At 42.8% G+C, this 20,573-nt stretch overlaps 1 protein-coding gene across 4 annotated transcripts in view; it reads left to right on the forward strand.

The window, feature by feature from the left end:
- The window catches only part of LOC140393714 (S-adenosylhomocysteine hydrolase-like protein 1), a 121,522-nt gene extending 105,792 nt beyond the window's left edge, over positions 1 to 15,730 (forward strand). For 3 of the 4 annotated variants that reach the window (XM_072480031.1, XM_072480029.1, XM_072480030.1), the window contains exons 11-17: positions 2,354 to 2,424; positions 3,100 to 3,194; positions 3,991 to 4,089; positions 6,450 to 6,518; positions 7,013 to 7,091; positions 7,346 to 7,466; positions 8,698 to 15,730. In XM_072480031.1, the coding sequence (XP_072336132.1) occupies positions 2,354 to 2,424; positions 3,100 to 3,194; positions 3,991 to 4,089; positions 6,450 to 6,518; positions 7,013 to 7,091; positions 7,346 to 7,466; positions 8,698 to 8,704 (541 nt within the window). In that variant the 3' untranslated portion in view covers positions 8,705 to 15,730. Of the gene's footprint in view, positions 1 to 2,353; positions 2,425 to 3,099; positions 3,195 to 3,990; positions 4,090 to 6,449; positions 6,519 to 7,012; positions 7,092 to 7,345; positions 7,471 to 8,697 lie in introns of those variants that run through there. The other variant, XM_072480028.1, reaches the window with a different exon arrangement.
- The last annotated feature ends 4,843 nt before the right edge of the window (positions 15,731 to 20,573 follow it).

Genomic DNA, 20,573 nt, shown 5'->3' on the forward strand with positions numbered 1-20,573 from the left:
AGGTTGAAACCTTTACGGCTGTACCCACCAGCGGTATCTTGCCCCACCGATGGACGACTCCTCGCGGCAAGGGTGCGGGGGCACACAAAACCCCGTAGACATCAGCGGGGCAAGAAGATCACCGGCGGCCAATGATGGATCGCCTCCACTGCCAGAACATACGGCACAGGCTGCGGGTGGGGGAGAGGAGGGAATCCCGCGTCAAGTACATTTGTAGATATCACACAAAGAAAAGGAGGACTATTTCAAAAGCCATGTCATTTCATTTGGTAATGAAGGAGTTTATAGTTTAAAAAAAAACATAAATTTTGCTCCTTAGCAGTTTTTGACATCTTTTTTGGGTGGAACATCAACCGTTTGGATTCTGAAGATATGAAGGTCAACAGGTAGTTTGATCAGCTGGGTCATCAAAAATGAAGCTGACCTTTTCTTTGCCTAAAATCAGCATCCTACTGGTTCTAGTAGATATCACTGGATATCAATCTTGCTGATTTTTTTCCTCCTATACCAACGTAGGTCAGTTTTAGCGTTCGAAAGAGGAGCCGGCAGCTAATTTGACATAAGCCAGTGATCAAACCCAGAATCTTCTGGTCTGATACATGCTGGGTTGATGCACCAACAACAGAGTAAACAAATCGCCCATAAATTTCGTGGCCGCCAATCTACTTTTGAGAAGACCTTTAAAAAATTTCTAGGCAAACAATGTGAGACTCTAACTTTGATTGAATGATTATCTTTGGCTCCCTCGTCAGCCAGAAGATGGCGCAATCATTGCTGTAGTATTATTCTTTTGGGTGTGGTATGAGAGGCAGTCGGGAAGGGCAAGTGTATAGACACGTGTAGAGGAATGAAAACTGAACGTCATTTTCCCCCACGCCGCACCCGAAAGGGACAGGTTACACTCCCCTCACGATTCAGTGAATTTTGACTAGCCACGAGTTTCCTCCCTTCATGTTGTTAGCTGATATTCAGTCACTCCGCCTCACCCGGCTCAGGGAAGGGAAAGAATCGTCACCGACCTTTCTTCTTGATCGCTATCCAATGACCTCCTGCTGCGTACGCGGTTACGTCCGGCAGTGGTTCTTCAGATTTCACGAGTAACAGGTTGAATGGTCACTTGGGATATGTGCTTGAGGCAACTGTCACCAGTGGAGTTTCATCCCTCTAGTTGTTAGTGGGTTCAGGCGGAAAAGAGAGAAACTTGACCTGGAGAAAATAAGTTTTAAAAATAACAAAATGACTGATTTGTGGATATTTTTTAGTGATCTCCAAATTGTGCAACAAATTGACTTAATCCCATTGCGATATTGAATGATTCATTCAGTGGATGACCAAATTTATTATGAAGAGCTTACAATTGTGTGCACTTAATTGATGAATAATCGCTTGATCTATTGTCCAATCAATCAACTTACTTTGGTTCAAGAGCTTTTAGCACCTGGTAATGCATGCAAAGTTAACCTGCAAGGACAGCAAACCAATTCGGAAGTCAAATGTGGCGTGTCGGCCTTTATTGCAAGGAGTTTGAAGTACAAGTGTTAGGAAGTCTGTCAGCCATTATATAGAGCTCTTGGGGAGACCAGACCTGCAGATCTGTGTACCTTTTTGTCTCCTTACCCAAGGAATGATTTAGTTGCCTTAAAAAGTGTGCGACAAAGGTTTGCTGGATTGATTTCTGAAGTGAAAAGGTTCTCCTGAGAGAGATCGAGTATAATTAGCCAATATTTCCTCGAGTTTGCGAGATTGTTGAACGTCCAAAACACTTAAAAGAGTGTTTGACAGGGTAAATGCTGAGAGGCTGATTTCCCCTGTCTGGAGAGGATTGAACTAGGGGTTGGCATTAGAGTGTTGCCATTTAGGACAGAGGTGAGGAGAAACCTGTTCAGTGAAAGTTGTGAATCTTTAGAATTTTCTGCCCAGGAGGACAATGGATGTTCGGGTAACAAAATATATTCAGAACTGAGATGGATAGATTTTTGCACACTAAGGGTATAAGGGGTTAGGGTGGGATAGAGTTGATTGTCGAAGGGCAACCCTTATGGATTGGCCTACCCTTCTTCCTGTTTCTTATGTTTCTATGCTGCTCAATGATATTCAGTCCATCTGACAGAACTGACTAAAGAGGCACACTGTCTGGATCTCAGCCTAAATGGATACTTAAAGCAACGAGACTATAGGTCATCATTAACATTAAAAATACGATTTAGCACTTTGAGAGTCATCAGAGTCTTCACTGTGATATGATTAAACTGCAAGGAACTTGACCTTTGCCTAAATTTATTTTTTTGCCTTTTGCCACATAAAGGCATTTAGTGCTTTATTTTAGTTGAACTTTTTTGTCTTTCTCCTGTAGTATGGACGGATTTCGTGTGATGAAACTGAATGAAGTTGTACGACAGGGGGATTTGATCATTACTTGCACAGGTACTAGAGCGCCGCAGATGTACTTATAACATGCACAAAACAGTTTAATTAGCAGCCCAGTCTACTATTATGACTTGTGCTTGCAAATATTGCTTGGAAAAGAGTATCGGATAGGGGAAGGCAAAAATGGTGACATGCTGAAAAATACGCTTAAAAATATATATTTTGAAAAAATTTGATAGTGACAGAGGTGAATTCAAAAATTCGATGAATTTACTGCATGTACTGTGTTAAGATGTGAATTGGCTGCACCCCTATGTCCGACTCTAGTAGACTCAGGGTTTTGGTACTTTGTTTCATGTGAGCATTTAATTTCATCAAAAAGAACAGATATCAAACAATTCTTTTTTTATAAACCTCAAATTTATTGCATTTTGTGTTTTTTTTTTTTGTTTTGTTTTAAATTACAATTTCTTCTGCTTTGTTACCAGAAACAAGTATCATGCACACTGTGGACGTTGATATGTAATGACATATGTCATGTTGTCAAATTGACTTTTTAATGATTAATATAATGATTGTAGAGCTGCTGCATCATGCTCCTCTGTAACCAGCTGCGAATGAATACTCTTGTGATGTATCTTGTAAATTGCTTTTTTGGTTTGTGTATCCGGTGTGGATGGTCATGGCTGTGCTCGCATATTGTGTACTTTTCTGTTTACGTTCTATTTTTAGGAAACAAAAATGTGGTTACTCGGGAACAGCTCGACCGAATGAAGAATGGCTGTATTATCTGCAACATGGGGCATTCCAACACGGAAATTGATGTGGTAAGGAAATGTTATCACACACTTCCACCGTGACGTTGAACTGCTGAGAAAGATATAAAAGTTGCAGGGGATTGGGATTAAAATAGATGGCTGCTTGTGGGGCTGTCACGCAGACGGGCACAATTGGCCAAAGGTCCCTTCTATTTTGAGGTTATAGGAAGAGTCATAGCAGCAAAACCGCACAGACGATGACCATTTGAGCCAGTGAGTCAAAGACTGCTCTCTCTAGTGCAGTTCAGTCAGGCCCCCCCCCCCCCTCCAATCCACGCCAACCTGCAAATTTATTTCCCTCCCGTTCCCAAAAGGCAATCCCAACGTGCCGCGAATCAAGGAGCCACTGGACTCCCAACACTGCAAAAATGAAGGAACGCTGATATATGTCCGATTTGGATGGTGTGTGTATCCAGTGAGGAACCCTGAGGCGACGGGGCTGCCCTGCTACCTCTGCCTTTCCAGGTGGTGGCGATAGGCACCCAGGAGGTGCTACTCCAGAGTCGAATGGATGCTAGCTCTGCTCTTAATCTGTATGTAGCACAGTGGTAATGCTACTTGGCATTATGATCATGTGCAATCTTTGTTTTACAAAAATAATTAGCTTCACAATTTGTGATGTCAAAAGCTTTTACCAAATTAAGAGTAATTATTGGTTAAACTAAATATGAATTAATTTTGAATACAAGTAGTTAAGACAGTCAAATGGAATATTTTCCTTTTTTGCTCATTTTTCCCAATGGTTTTATTGATTTACATTTTGTAATATTCCTATCTGCTTATCATTGGCAAATCTTTATTGCAGGCTAGCCTTCGTACTCCAGAATTGACATGGGAGCGTGTACGATCTCAAGTTGACCACGTGATTTGGCCTGATGGGAAGCGTGTTGTGCTTTTAGCCGAGGTTTGTGCTCTTCATTCTGTTTTTATTGGAAGAATCTGTACAGGAATAAGTTCAAGATAGTTTATGCCAGTCTTGGGGACCATAATATCGTGGTACAATGCTGCTGGGAATTAAAAGGTGGATATTTATTTTCTCCATTGCTGAAGATGAGTTTTATTTGGATGTAGCTCGGTTGGTGTAGAAAGCCCTCCAGTAGCTTCTTATTGGCATGGATAGAGAATTGGCTAATGGGCAGGAAACAGCAAGTGGCGATGAGGGGTTCTTTTTCAGGTTGGCGATATGTAACCAGTGGGATTCCACGGGGCTCGGTACTGGGACTCCCAACTGTTTACAATATATATTATATATGTTTACAACTGTTTACAATATATATTCCCGTACCAGCCTCCCCGAACAGGCGCCGGAATGTGGCGACTAGGGGCTTTTCACAGTAACTTCATTTGAAGCCTACTTGTGACAATAAGCGATTTTCATTTCATTTTTCATTTTCATATTAATGACCTGGAGGAAGGAACCAAATGTACTGCAGCCAAATTTGCAGACGACACAAAAGTAGGTGGAGAAGCAAGTTGTGACAGGGATACAAACAGTTTGCAGAGAGGTATTAATAGGTTAAATAAATGGGCAAAAGGTTGGTAAATGGAGTATAATGTGGGAAAATGTAAAGTTCATTTTGGAAGAGAGAACAAAAGAGCAGGGTATTACTTAAATGGAACAACAGAAAGCTGCAACACCAGGGACTTGGGGGTATCTGTGCACGAAACACAGAAAGCTAGCACACAGTTGCTGCAGGTAATCAGGAAGGTTAATGGAATGTTGGCCCTTATTTCAAGAGGGTTGGAGTCTAAGAGAAGGGAAGTCTGGCTGTAATTGTACAAGGTACTGGTGAGACCACGTCGGGAGGACTGTGAGCAGTTTTGATCCCCCTTTTTAAGAAAAGATATTTCATCGGAAGGGGTTCAGAGAGGGTTCACTAGGATGATCCCCGATATGGAGGGATAGTCTTATGAGCAAAGGTCAAACAGGTTGGGACTCTACTCATTGGAATTTAGAAGAATGAGAGGTGATCACATTGAAATATATGGGATTCTGAGGGGCGTAACAGGGTAAATGCTGAGAGGATGTTTCCTCTCATGGGAGAGTCTAGGAGCAGAGGGCAGAGTCTCAGAATAAAGGGGAGCCAATTTAAGACCGAGATGAGGAGGAATTTCTTCTCTGAGCGTTGAGTGTTTGGAGCTCCTTGCCTCCGAGAGCTGTGGGGGCAGAGTCCTTGTGTATATTTAAGGCTGAGATAGATTCTTGGTCAGTAAGAGAATCAAGGGTTACATGGGAAGGGCAGGAAAGTGGACATGAGGAATGTTGGAACAACCATGATCCCATTGAATGGCAGAGCAGGCTCGAGGGGCTGAATGGCCTACTCCTATTTTTTGTGCTCCTATTCAACCAACCTTTCAGTAAAATAAAAGAGGATAGCAACCACTGCGGGAGGAATCTGTTAGTTTTTAAAGGCAGATTAGGACCATTTCTGGAACCCGACACCAATGATTTCTGCGGTTCCCCTTGCTTGCACAATTTTCCAGGAGGTGGCCAGTTAATAGGTTGCCTGCAGGAGCCCCTTCAATTGAGGGCAGCGGAGTGCTGTGCAGGCAGGTAGGTCAGTGAGAGTGCCCCATGGGCCTGACAGTGCCACTGGGAGAGGTGGGTGCTGCCACTCTAGGTGAGAAAGTGGGAGTATGCCTCAAGATGGAGGCACTCTTTGAAAACATTTGTAGGTTTCAAAGTATGATCACAGCTGGCGGGCCTTCATTGCGGAGGGGAAACCACCCACTGCAGGATTCAGAGAATATATGCCGCAAGCTTAAAGCTCCAGTTTTGTAGGATTGCCAAGTGAGCCTTGGAAGGGGGAGAGCTGGAAAGATCAATAAGTGGATCAGTTTGGATCACAAATGTTGCCTCCTCGCACCTGATTGTAGCGTAGGATTAGATGAAGCCTGAAAAAGAAAATGCTGGTACTTCCTCTGTCCTGAATTCTGTGCATGGGCATCAGACTGGGAAACGCGCAGGTTTGAGAAGTGAAAGCACTGTAATTAAACTGATGAAATTGCGGGTCTTGTATCGGATCATTTTCAGGGATTGTCTGGAACTTGCAGTAAATTATTGCAAGAGAGGGGATGACTTGCTGCTACCAACAGAGGTTTGTTACAGTAGCTCGTACCTTTTGTGCCTTTTATGCGCGTTTCTACAGAATGCTTGTGCTGCCTGCCAGCAGCTTACTCGTCAACTATAGCAGCTAAGGATTAGTGTAAACCAGTGTATGGTTTAGGATGTCAATTTAATAAATACTCTCTCTTTTTCCTCAGGGCCGCCTTCTAAACTTGAGCTGTTCAACTGTTCCCACTTTTGTGCTTTCAATCACAGCAACCACTCAGGTAGGAGACTAGATGGGAACTCCAGTATATAATTTAATAATTTAACTGCAGTGCAGGAGAACCCTCTTGCAGTCTGATGTTGGTATTTCGTTCTGTATCTTGTGTATTCTGTATATTACGTTATAGCCAAGTGATAGCTTCACTCTCCTCTTGGGCAGCACTGCTTAGAAATAATGAACAAATGTCTTCTATCTCTAAAACATTATGCATGACAAAGACGGACAGCTACTCTGTAATAACTGCCCTGTTAAGTGAGTTCAAAAGCAAGCATCAGTCAAAGCTAGCAGATCACTGGTCTGGCCACAAGACCCAGTGATCTCACGATGCAGCTACCGAGGCACTCATTTGTTTAATGGGCAATGTCGATATATAAGCAGCAAAATTGAAACAATGTTTTACAAAATGGAATTCCCAGGTGAGCTGGAAAATATGTGGCTTTATATCAATCCTGTTTAGCACATACAAGTTACTAACCTGTTCTGATTTATGTGCAGGCACTGGCTTTGATAGAGCTCTACAATGCTCCCGAGGGGCGCTACAAACAAGATGTGTATCTTCTGCCTAAAAAGATGGGTATGTAGTATTGTGTTTTCCATTGCAGAGCTGCATCTTAGATAAAAAGTAGTGAGAGGACTGCAAACCTGCATCATATAGTGCTACTGTGGCACTAACATTCTAGAGAAGGTTTCACGGATTTAGTTACCCTGCTAAGTATTTCAGTCAACAGCTGGGAAACGGAATTGTCTTGAGTTCCCAAAGTTACTTGAATCTGTTATTGAACACTTCCATCCACTCTCTGGTTGTAAATAAATCTTATCTCCTTACAGATGAGTACGTTGCCAGTTTGCATCTGCCAACCTTTGATGCACACTTGACCGAGTTGACAGATGATCAGGCAAAATATCTCGGCCTAAACAAAAACGGACCCTTCAAACCTAATTACTACAGGTAAACTTCTGTATAATTGATCCGAACATCAATGCATACATTTAGTGGAATTGTTGAAGATTCACCATGCAAAGTTATTAATAGTGTTGACTTAAAGAAACTAAATTTCCTCTGCACGGAATTCTTTCATTGCAAAAACACTGAACATTTTAAATCATTGTAGACGTGAATCTCATTTGCTGTTGTGGTTCAAATTTCTGGTGCGAAGTGCTATGCAAGTGGCAGAAATACAGATAGTCCGCTTTCCCTTTACTGCAGTTACCAACTGAGCCATCAGAGGGAGCTCAAAGTAAACTTACTATGACTCTTCCCTTCAAAAGCTCACACCTTCACAAAATAATGGCTAGTTCTGCAATTTAGGATCTGTATCCATTGGTATCACCCCAACAAATCCTGAAAGGAAGAATTGTAACCATCTCATTCAGCAACTAATACCAAGTCTACAGGGAAGCCTGATGGCCAGATCTCCTCTTAAATGAGCACCCCATCATGTGGGAATGCAATTGCAGAGAGAGGGAAATGTTAACACAAATATTGAATAAATAAACTGACGGAAACATCGTATCACAACATACTAGGAGCTTACTGTGCAGAAGTAAACACACAAATGCAGGACCTTTCTATTTCATTTATAAATTATTGTGAAATTACCCATTGAAGGGTAATTACATTTGAACAGAAGCAACTATTTTGGTGTTGATAATGATCCCTCTGTGTTTTGTCTCAATTGCCCTATCTTCCCACATATTATTCATATGCACACAGCCTGTGAACTCTAGAATCGCTAATAGTGGTGGCGCAGCGGTTAGCACTGCTGCCTCACGCCGCTGAGGACCAGGTTCGATCCCGGCTCTGGGTCACTGTCCCTGTGAAGTTTGCACATTCTCCCAGTGTCCGTGTGGGTTTCACCCCCACAACCCAAAGATGTGCAGGGTAGGTGGATTGGCCACGCTAAATTCCCCCTTAATTGGAAAAAATAATTGGGGCTCTAAATTTAGTTTTTTAAAAAAATAATCGCTAATGGTTTGTTGGTCAATATTCCGTTGAATGTAGTAAAAATATCACTGCTTAGACTAATTGAGCAATTTTTTGTGTAAGGAGTAGGATAGTATGTACAATTATTTGTGCTTAAAGGGAGGGAGTAACGCAAACTGTACTAACCATTAACAGAATGGTCAAGAGGACTCTCATTAACACACAACAATGTTTTGTGCCCCCCCTCCCTCTGCAGGTATTAGCTGGAGCAGAACCAAAATTATTGAAAGAAGGAGCACGTTGTATGAAACCTCAGTAGAAGAATGTATAGTAGGAGCCAGCCTAGCTGTTTAAATGCTCGCTAAATGTATTGGAAGAGCATTTCTGCACTCCTAGGCATCTTATTCCTTTAACAGCCTGGTCTTTTGCTTGCATATTCTTTTCTATACTCCAATTATAAATGAGTGTTATGATTTTCTAATTTACTGCCAGGAGATATAACCGCCACATTACTATTGTGATGGCACAGTCTCCATGAGATCACTTGAGCCTGTATATGATTGATGTGCAAACAAGTAGTACTGTAATAATTTAAAACGATTATCTTTATTTGTTTGCCTCGTCTTTCCTGTTTAGTTCCAGTCCAAGACCTGAGCTTTCAGCTCAGTTCCAAATGTTCCAAAGGATTTTCTTGTTTTAATGATATGTTTTTTTAAAAGAAAAAACCCTTTGTTGGTGGCAATGGAAAACCGATTTGGTTGTTGCCAATATAGTTGTACGATACTCGTGTCTTTTCAGGAACCAGTGCTGACTGTAATAAATGATGAGTATCAACCTTTAAACAAACCCCGATTCAGTACTGAAACCAGTTGTAAATATCACTGTGCAGCCCAAAAAAAAAATGTGAATGGTTTTGTTCATGCAGAATTTGAGTTCACCTCTTTCATGCGATGCTAGCCTTACATATGCGCTTTACTATATTGGCACCACCAGATGTTACACTTCAGGACGCAAATCATTATCGATCAGGCAAGGGAAATTAGAAGCTTGCATCTGCCAGTTTAACAGACCAAGTAATTTTAAGGTGTCAGTATTCCAATACCAGATGGTTACATTTTGACAGAATCATATTAGAGAAAGTTTGTCATAAGATTGTGCCAAATAGAGTGTGTGGTGATGAGCACCAATCTCGGGTTGAGTCTTGATGGCTTCACATTCCACAGACACTTGCTGTATACAAACAAAACATTTCCGCTATTATGTACTTTATTGTGATGGGGCTTTTTTGTTTTGCAAATGCTTTTTTCTGGACCATGAACAAGCACTGGATTCTGCTGGTGACCTCTGTTAATGCTGTGGGTTTTTATGCCATTGAGCCTCTTAAGGTTGTAGACCCAACAGTGGGACCAGAAAATACCTGGACTCCAGTTACGTGAAAAAGATATATTTTAAAAAAATATAATAAAGAATTTAAAAATCATTGTAGAAACATGAAGGATTTTTCAATCAAATCTTGCTTCTGTGTTGTCTTCTGGGAATTCACCTGGGTGAGAATGACTCTGATTGTGTTAATTTGGGAACTCCTGATGTAGAGTGGGAAACATTAGAACTCTGAATGGTGAAGTGTTTGTTTGTTTGAAGTTAGATTGTTAAGGGAGAAAACAAAGGTCCCTTGCAATATTTTCAAAATTGTTCCTGTCTCAATTTGGCGCAACATGTGCAAAACTAATTTGTTTTGATTTGTGATGCAGATTTTGCCGAATCATCAATTGTACTGTATCGACATGCCTGTGCCAGCCATGGGAAAGTATTATCCTATTACTCCCACTACCCTAGCTCTTTCTCTGACGCTCTTCAAACCGTACCTTTTTAAGTATTTATCAATTTGCTTTCGAAAGTTACTCCTAAACCTGTTTTTGTTTTAGGCAGCATGTTCTAGATCAAAAACAAGCTGCATTTTAAAAAATTCTAACTTCTCCCACCAGCCCAGGAATTGATCCGGTCCCTTTTGTTAAAGCATTTGAATAAATTTGATTGTCTTTTCTGAAAGGTCTGACCCAATCTTTGCTAAAGATGTTCCCACCATCCTGTTTCCGGTGATAAATCTGTACTTTATTTTCCTAGATTTCCCTCCTTGTTATACACACGCACTTGCGCACACACACTGTAGACACTCACACCACCACAAAAATAGGTGGGTGTTCCATGCTATTCTGAAATGCCAGCAAAGCTAATTGTTAAATTGATTTTAGATTAGATTTAGATTTATTGTCACGTGTATTGAGGCGCAGTGAAAAGTATTGTTCTGCGTACAGTCCAGGGAGAACGTTCAATACGTGAAAAACATAGGATAGATGATAAATACACAATGTAAATACAGAAGCATACAGAGTATAGTGCAGGTTAGGTGGAGTTACGGGGATAGGGTAGGGGAGTGAGCCTAGGTGCTCTTTCAGAGGGTCGGTGAGAATCGAAGTGCAGAAGGAGGCAATTCCGCCCAATCAGGATTCTATGGATAAATGAGGCATCTCGAGTATGGAAACAGTTGCCCCCCCTTTTTAACATTAGGATATTGACCCTGCATCTGCCCTTGTTGGGGGAGGGGATTGTGGACCTTGCTCAAGTTGTGAGCTGGTAAATTTTGTTTTTGGGGTGGAGCAGTCATCATCTTACTGCCAGTGGTGGGAGAACAGTTGTTGCCAAGTCTGATGCTCGTTGCCCTGGGAACTAAAGTAGGAAATAAAAGAATGGTGGTGAACGTTGGTGGCCAAGTGTTAGTTTTAAATGAGGAACGCTTGACCAGGATAGCGAGCTGAGAGATGGCACCAACTTCCATTAACTTCACCGATGTAACCATTTCTCACTCTCTCTCTCTCTCTCTCCCTCTCCCTCTTTCTCCCTCCCCCCGCCCCCCTTCCCCATCATACATGCTGTTTGCAGGGCTATCTGAGCCCACTGTAGTCCCATATCAATGCCAGTTTCATGTTTAGCATTTGATGAATCTAATAGCATGAAGCCAGGCGACTAAACATTTTCAGTGTGAATCTAATGCACAGGATGAGATAACAAATGGCCCCGCTTTGACTATAATGTGTTTATTTTTCTCTCAAAACTGCTGATATCTCCTGGAGTAAATGAGGAAAAGAGGAGGAGATAAAACTGATAAGACCTTAAGACAGAGGAACAGAATTAGGCCACTAGGCCCATCGAGTCTGCTCCGCCATTCAATAATGGCTGATATGTTTCTCATCCCCATTCTCCTACCTTCTCCCTATAACCCCTGATCTGTTATTAATCGAGAACCTATCTATCTCTGTCTTCAAGACAGTCAAGTGATTTGGCCTCCACAGCCTTCTGAGGCAAAGAGTTCCACAGATTCACCACCCTCTGGATGAAGAAATTCCTCCTCATCTCTATTTTAAAGGATCTTCCCTTCAGTCTGAGTCTGTGCCCTCGGGTTCTAGTTTCTCCTACAAGTGGAAACATCCTCTCCATGTTCACTCTATCCAGGCCACTCCGTATCCTGTGAGTAAGTCCCCTTCACCTTCATGTTCCACCAGTCTCCATCTGGAAATGGAAGTTCTAGTAGATGCTTTTTAAACTGGCCCAAACCATATTTAAACAGGCAATGAGTGTTACCATTGAAAGGGTTTGGCTGTATTTATATTTGCAGTGAGCCTAGATAACTTCTGCTTGTTATATGGTACTGTAGAATTTTTTGTATCATGTTTTGATAAATGTGGGAATTCATGTTTAATTTCCCAAACTTAGAGACAACAAATTCTAGAACTTGTATTTGCCAACAGAAAACAAAATCCGAAATAAAAACTGGAAACACTTATCAGCATCTGCAGACACAAAGATAAGAGTTAACATCTTGATGACTTGTCATCGGAATGGTTGGGGTGTTACAGATAAATAGTTTGTAAGTGCAGAGCTGCGGAAGAAGGAAAGTGACACCACAGGAGAGAACACTGATGGCGTAGAGGGGCAGGAATGAATAAATGACGGGGGTTAAGGTTAGGCGATAATCAGACAAAAGACCGATCAAGAGGGTATGTAAATGGCTACAGCAGAGCCGGAGGGCAGCATTGAAAACCTGGCATGGAAAGGAAAGCTCCCCCAGCCTAGAGTGTAGCAGAGGAAATGCAGGAACACTCCGGGGTTTCTGACCACCCCAATCCTGGCTGTGCACAGAGACGGGCAAGGAGGTATTCTCATTGAATGTTCCTTCTGCATCCTAGCATCCACCAAACCTTACCCAAGGTTTGGGTAACCCAGCAACCCCACCCAACCTTTTTGGACACTGAGGGGCAATTTTGCATAGCCAATCCACCTAACCTGCACATCTTTGGACTGTGGGAGGAAACCAGAGCACCCGCAGGAAACCCATGCAGACACGGGGAGAACGTGCAGACTCCACACAGACAGTGAGCCAAGTCGGGAATCGAACCTGGGACCCTGGAGCTGTGCAGCGACAGTGCTAACCACATGCTGCCCTCATGCTTTGTGGCTGCAGTGTTCTTCGAAGGCTGTGCATCCTCCTTTATACAACTGAAAAAGCAACATGATAGATGTTCCAATTATATCCATCCATCTATTTGTCCAGTAGACAGGCACCGTTGTATTTTGTAGTTTAGTTTGAAGGACAAATGGAAAGGGTTTCCAGCTGGCTTCTACGGTAATGTTAAAATCCTCCTTCGATAATATCAGTACTTTCCGCCATAAATCTATGTTTTCATTTAAAATTATTTATTTAAGGAATAGGGTATTTGTTTTCTTATATTTGTGATTTTTCCCTGTTTTCTGGGGTGTACAACTCAAGCATGAACCAGGAAGATGATGGACATTTTGTTCTTCAGTGTCCCCTCCTGCCCTTACTGCAGGGAAAGGTAACGCCAAAGGCAGTTACCAATGGTTAATTCAGTCCTTTCCCAATGAGCCCTGCAATGGTGTATCTTGGCAGTACCATGGGAGACGAGGCACGGAAGAGACATGTGGCAGGATAATCCTCTACAGCATGCACAATCTGTAGCGTGGGGATCCACATCGATGGTGTTTTAAGTGGACAGATTTTGCGTGGGTTTTTGTTTTACAGCCTTTGCAGGCACTGTTTGGTGCACACTTGGGAAATCCTTTCACCCATCCCCACCGGGGGTCGTGCGCCGTTTGCCATCCGATACTAAACTCTACTAAGCTAGTGAGATGATAATTCAATGGACACTCAGGATATCCTTCCTTTACACAACTCCATTGGGTTTTGTCCACACATTTACAGTAAGAACAGGAGTCCACCAAACCACCTCTTGAGCTCCTCCACCAACATGATCATGGCTGCACTTCAATATAGACTCCACTTTCTCACTCTTTCCTGACATGCCATTGATTCCTTTAGTGTCCAAGAGTCTCTCGATTTTGGTCTTGAATATAACTCAATGACTGAACACCCACATCCCTCGGGAGTAGAGAATTCCAAAGAATGAATGTGTATGGAACTCTTGTGAACTAGCTCTAATTGAAAGTTATGGATTTTTAGAAATAATTACAACCAAGATTAAGAACAGGAAGGATTTCCACACGAGTATATATTTGCAGTGGGATATTTGTAGCAGTTGATTCTCTTGTGATTGTGGTTTTGAGAAAATCATCAACATTGGCCACTCCCCATCGGTTGGCAGCTCAGGGAAAATCCAGGTTAGAGTGGCACGGTTGCACAGTGGTTAGCACTGCTGCTTCACAGCTCCAGGGTCATGGGTTCAATTCTGGCCTTGGGTGATTGTCTCTGTGAAGTATGCACGTTCGCCCCGTGTCTGCCTGGGTTTCCTCCCACAGTCCAAAGATGTGTAGGTTAGGTGGGTTGGCCATGCTAAATTGCCCCTTAGCGTCCAAAAGGTTAGGTGTGGTTACTGGATTAGGGGGATAGGGTGGAGGTGTGGTCTTAAGGGGTGCCCCTTCCAAGAGCCGGTGCAGACCCGATGGGCCGAATGGCCTCCTGCACACTAAATTCTATGATTCTCTGAAACACCTATTTACGGAAGATGGACAAGAACGTTAAGAACTGGGAGAAATTGTTTTTTGGAATTTGCTGGGCTTTCTGGAATGACCATTTCGTATTTAACATCATTCATGTGTTACACATGACAACATGCTCATAAACCAGCAGAGATGGGGATATGGCGGAGGAAACAGAATTGGTTTAGGTGTTTCTGTTGTTTCTGGCACATATTGTAATGGAGACCTATTAAATACTTTAAAGAGATGTGAACATTGGATAAAGAAATCCATTGGTCTTGCATATTCTACAGCATTTTTGATAACATTAAAAAGGACTAAGACTTGCTTTGTTGTACATCGATTACTGCAGCTTTTTACTAACTAACTAATATTCAGAATTTGTTGTTTTTATGCATTTTCTTTCTATAAGCTCCTGCTCATTGTTTTGATTTTGTCCCTTAGCTCTTTAGCAGTGTATTTAAGGAAGGAAAAAATTGAAACAGTTTAAGGCCATTCGGAGAAATAAGCCAAATAACCTTCACAATGCAACATCTCTACTCTTCGTTGAATTATTCATTACTCTTCCCGATGACATTGATTTAAACCGTTATGGATGTACAGTAAATGGGTAGCCAAGTCACCAGCTTGCTGATAGGCCATTTACGTGGGTGAATATCATGTGTGATGAAAGATTTGTGATTCATTACTATGCGACATGCACGTCAATTACACAAACCTATTAGTACCAGAACTAGTGCAAAGTTCTATTCTGCGGGTTTTGGGAAGTTACCTGTGAACTTGGCCAAAACTTCTCTGAAGTTTGGAGACAGAAGGAGGTGCGGATAGGGGAAATTACACTACCATGGGGTGGATTTGATCATTGTGGCTTTCTGTCACCACAACGATTTTGAGACAGGAACATATTGTCACTTCAGTATAATGTAACCTCTGTCCAAGTAGAGAGCCATTGTTGTCATCTGAATTGGATATTACACTCGGAGAGTTTAAAAGTGGTAGTGCAGTTTCTTAACTACTCATTGTTTTCAGCCTGATTTCTCAAAGGATAAGGCAATTGCTTGAAAACTCTGAAGGCCACTGGGTGAACCAGCAATGTAGAGTCTTACTCAATTTCAGCTCATTAAAGAAACACTTGATATATTCAAAGTAGAGAATACATATTGCTCTACATATTATTTGATAATTTTCTATTGCATACAACCTTTTTCATTGCTGTACTATGAAGAGTAGTAGATGAAAAGTGTCATTAACTTTAATAAAGGTCTCCTAAACCATCAGTGTTTCATGCACCTTTGTCTTTTTCACCCTCCCAAAAGCGGAATTGTGCTTTTCTGTTTGTTGTACATTGTCTGTCTTGCTTCCTTGCTCTCGAGTCTGAAAGTCATCCCACGATCACACTGGAAGTATCCCGTTAAACTTTAGTCACATAACTGTTTCAAGATAACCTGCTAACCCAAATCTTTATTGTTGACGACAAATTTTGAGAATGGTTCTAACAGCCGCGAAGGCCAGATGCGTTTTGCGTTCCAATGTATTTTATGATAGTACTAGACTTCCCATTGCTCTGGGCACTGTTGCATGTTAAGTGCCTGTCTACGGCAGCATAAATGTGTTGGTGCTTCAAGCAGCAACTTTATGAAGATAATAAAACGGAATTGACATCAGGTTAAAAAGAAAAGTTATAGACTATTGATTCTGGAAGGTATATGTTCAACATTTATAATTCTATTTTCCTACAGAAGCAATGATTCACTTCACACTGCTTATAAAATGCTTTGGGATATTTCATGAAACATAAATGCAGGTTTATTGTTTTAACTTAATGTTGCTGAATTTGTTTAAGAAGCAAGCAACATTGTTAATTCCTCCTCAAACCATCTTGTCAGCTTGTTTGCACAATGTTTTTTGCCGTTTTCCTCCCAGGGGGGAGTTTGCAGTATTTATTCTTCCCTCTGTTCTTTATATGGATGCAAAAGATTTATCTTTCCTTACAGAGTAAATTTGTAGTTCAATAATACCATTTATAAGCATCTAGCAAGCGCATATATCAGTGACTCAAAGCCTCAAATGACAGAGCTCAGAACCTATTATTTGCCTTATGTGCAATGTTTTTAAAAAAGATTTTAATTGAGGGCAGCACAGTGGTTAGCACTGCTGCCTCACAGCGTCAGGGACCCGGGTTCAATTTCGGCCTCGGGTGGCTGTGCGGGGTTTGAACATTCTCCCCAGAGTGGGAATCCTCCAGGTGCTCCGGTTTCTTCCCAAAGATGTGCAGGTTAGGTGGATTGGCCATGTCCAAAGATGTGCAGGTTAGGTGTGGTTACGGGGATAGGGAGGGTACTCCACCAGAGGGGAGGTGCAGACTCGTTCGGCCGTCTCCTGCACTGTAGCAGTTCTATTCTCTATAATTCTTGTTGCACCCGTCAATCATTATCTATCTATTTTCTGACTGGTGGACATGTGATATATGGGTCATGGTGCATCTATTTTTGTGCGATGCCATGACCATACTTCCCCATCTATCTTTTCACCATAACCATGAAAGACCCTCACTCTCTCTTGAACTTTGTGAGCTCTGCTTCCTCCTGTGCCAACAAAATAAAAAGCAAACGTTATTCTCCAGCCTTTTCCAATAATCGCTGGGACCTGTAGCTGTGTTGGTTACTTGCAGGCCCTCCCTCCCCATGGCGTCTCCTGCGGTGCTGTGGAAATCATCGCTGTGAAGTAACGTCCTGCTGCTCTGAGACTGTGCCATGTGATTCTGACATTGAGTCAATATCCTTTTTATATTTCAAGCCTGTTACAGAAACGGGAAGAAGAGTGATGTGGCCATAAGAAAACATTGCTTCATTTTAGATTTTTTCTTCCTCTTTTTATGGTAAGATTTAAAAAGAGGGGCTGGTTTAGCACACTGAGCTAAATTGCTGGCTTTTAAAGCAGACCAAGGCAGGCCAGCAGCACGGTTCGATTCCCGTACCAGCCTCCCCGAACAGGCGCTGGAATGTGGCGACCAGGGGCTTTTCACAGTAACTTCATTTGAAGCCTATTTGTGACAATAAGCGATTTTCATTTCATTTCATTTCATTTCAGATAGTTTAAAACCAGGAATCTATACTTCTAAAGTGTAAAGAGTGCTCCGAAGAGGGCAATAAATGAACTAGAAACCACCATAGTAAATAGATTTTGAGAGACATTTATTTTGTGGGATGGAAGATGCTCCGTCCATCCATTTTTACTCCTCACCAGGATCGGAAGACTCAACCCCACCTTGGCTTTCTAATTAGCTCCAAGAAAGGCAGCATAATTCAAAGATCCTATTCCAGCTGCAGTACACTTTTGATCTATTTAGTTGTCCAGTGTTTGTTCCTCTGCATCTCCAAACAGACTATCGCCTGACTATTTTCAGCCTGCTCCTCTTCCAGGAAGAAAGCTTAGCTGGAACTGGAAACGCTCCCAGAATCATTGACTGATCTGAGAAGCCACTTTGGCAACCTTGCCAACTAGTCTAGGTCAGTGAAACACTACCCGTGCATAAGTGAGAACAAGATGGTGCAAAAAAGTTTAAATCAAAAATATTTTCACCAGGTATAATCAGAGTAATACTGCCCACCAAGTTAATGTTCATGATCAAAGTATTTTTCTCTGGGGTTCTATCTGATTAATAAATGAAACTGGACATAAATAGGTACAAAAGCACAATACAGCAGAAAAGGTTGGAAACAGCAGGTCAGCTTGCTCTGCACAAAGCATCTATTGATTATTTTAGCCATTAGAACAAGCCATTGTAACTTTTGTATGCCATCTTGTTATTGTAAATACCAGATTGCCTATATTTTAATGGCTGTGCACTTTGATTACACGTGGTCCCAAGGCATTGAATCGCATGCTTCCAAACAGTGCACCAGAAACTGACAAACCAATTGATTTGCAATAATTGAGAGGTGAAAATGGTGAATCTTTAAATCTCAGCAGCAAAGTCACTGGCTTGGGCTGTGACTCTCCAAACACTGGTCCCAGTGTGCTGTCAAGGGCAGTCATCAACCTAATTCTGCTTTGACACACAAGAGGGAACTCTGGACTGCTCTATGGTATTGCCATAGACTCGCCCTGCAGAGCACAAAGGATTTAAGTGAAGATGTAAAATTGACTTAAGACTTGGCTCCAAACTTCTTTTATTAATAAACATTTTATTGAGGGTTTTTTTGGGCATTGTAACAGCAGCAATATAAACAATGTATATAAAAATATAAACATAGAGCAAATACCGCTTCTCTCCCCCACAGTTCCCACCATTACTTCACCCCCTAATCTACGCTAACCTACCCCCCTTTCTGCTGACGGTTAATTCTCTGCGAAGAAGTCGATGAATGGTTGCTACCTCCGGGCGAACCCTAACAATGACCCTCTCATGGCGAACTTAATTTTCTCCAGGCAGAGAAAGCCAGCCATGTCTGCTAGCCAGGTCTCTGACTTCAGGGGCTTCGAGTCCCTCCATGCTAGTAATATCCGCCTCCGGGCTACCAGGGAAGCAAAGGCCAGAACTTCTGCCTCTTTCTCCTCCTGGATCCTGCGACACCCCGAAAATCGCCACCTCTGGACTCAATGCCATCCTTGTATTTAATACCTTGGACATGACGTTGGCAAACCTCTGCCAAAATCCCCTCAGCTTTGGACATGGTTCGCTGGTTCTCCCGCACATTTTGCACACCTGTCCTCCACCCCAAAGAATCTGCTCATCCGGGCCACTGTCATGTGATCCCGGTGAACGATCTTGAATTGAATCAGACTGAGCCTGGCACATGTTGCGGTCGCGTTGACTCTACTCAACGCCTCTGCCCAAAGGCCCTCTTCCATCTCGCCTCCCAGCTCCGCCTCCCACTTTCGCTTCAGCTCCTCGGTCTGCGTCTCCTCTGATCCCATAAACTCCTTATATATGTCCGAGATGCTCCCCTCCCCTAGCCATCCTCTAGAAACCACCCTATCCTGAATCCCCCTTAGCGGCAGGAGTGGGAAGGTTGGTACCTGCTTCCGCAAAAAGTCCCGTACCTGTAAATATCGGGATTTGTTTCCCACAGCCAATGCAAACTTCTCCAGTGCCCTCATACATGGGGGACATCCTTTCAATCCCTGCTCTCCGCCAAATTCGGAACCCCCCGTCCATCCTGGGGCAAACTGGTGATTATCGCAGATTGGGGACCAGACCAATGCTCCCTCTGCTCCCACATGTCTCCTCCATTACCCCCAGACTCTCAGGGCCGCCACCACCACAGGGCTGGTGGAGTACCGTTCCGGTGGGAACGGCAGAGGCGCAGTTACCAGTGCTCCCAGACTTGTGCCCTGCATGAAGCCGCCTCCATACGCACCCATGCCGACCCCCCCCCCCCCCCCCCCAACCACCAGCCACTTTCTAATCATGGCTATATTAGCTGCCCAGTAATAATTGCTAACGTTCGACAGCGCCAGCCCACCCTCCCCCGACTCCGCTCCAGCATTACCCTCCTCACTCGCGGGACTTGCCCCACCCCATACAAAGCCCGCTATAACTTTATTGACCCGCTTAAAAAAGGAACTCAGAATGAAGATGGGGAGACATTGGAAAGCAAAAAGGAATCTCGGGAGGACCGTCAACTGTTTTAATAGACCTCTGCCACACATTTTATTTCCTGCAATTCAATTACCAATTTTGGAATGTCTGAAATACAAATATATAATATAAGGTGATGATAAAAGAATATAGGGCAGTAGCTGGGAAGGAAAGCAGTTAATTTTTCAGGTCATGACCTTTCTTGAAAATTCTGATGAAAGCTTATCGGCCTGAAACTTCAGGTGGAATTTAATGCAAAGGGTTCGGTTGCCCTGAGCTCATTTTACGGCTGTCAGGCTGTTAAGTGGCTCAGGGTGAGGCTTGCACCGCTCTCTGGGAGGAAGTCCCCCTTCTGAGAGCTCCTGATCAAACAAATGGCTAGCAGCCCTTAGTCCAAGCAAGACAACCGGAGCAGTGGCAACTGCAGGCAGTCCCCAAGGTGAGGATTTGAGGATATGGATTTGGAGGTGAATGCGGAATACTGCATAGCCAGACTGGCAGGCCTCGACTAGGCAGGCGAAGGACTGGGTTTGGGG

This window comes from Scyliorhinus torazame, chromosome 17 (genome assembly GCF_047496885.1).
Source record: "Scyliorhinus torazame isolate Kashiwa2021f chromosome 17, sScyTor2.1, whole genome shotgun sequence".
In the NCBI taxonomy this organism is placed as follows: Eukaryota; Metazoa; Chordata; class Chondrichthyes; order Carcharhiniformes; family Scyliorhinidae; genus Scyliorhinus; species Scyliorhinus torazame.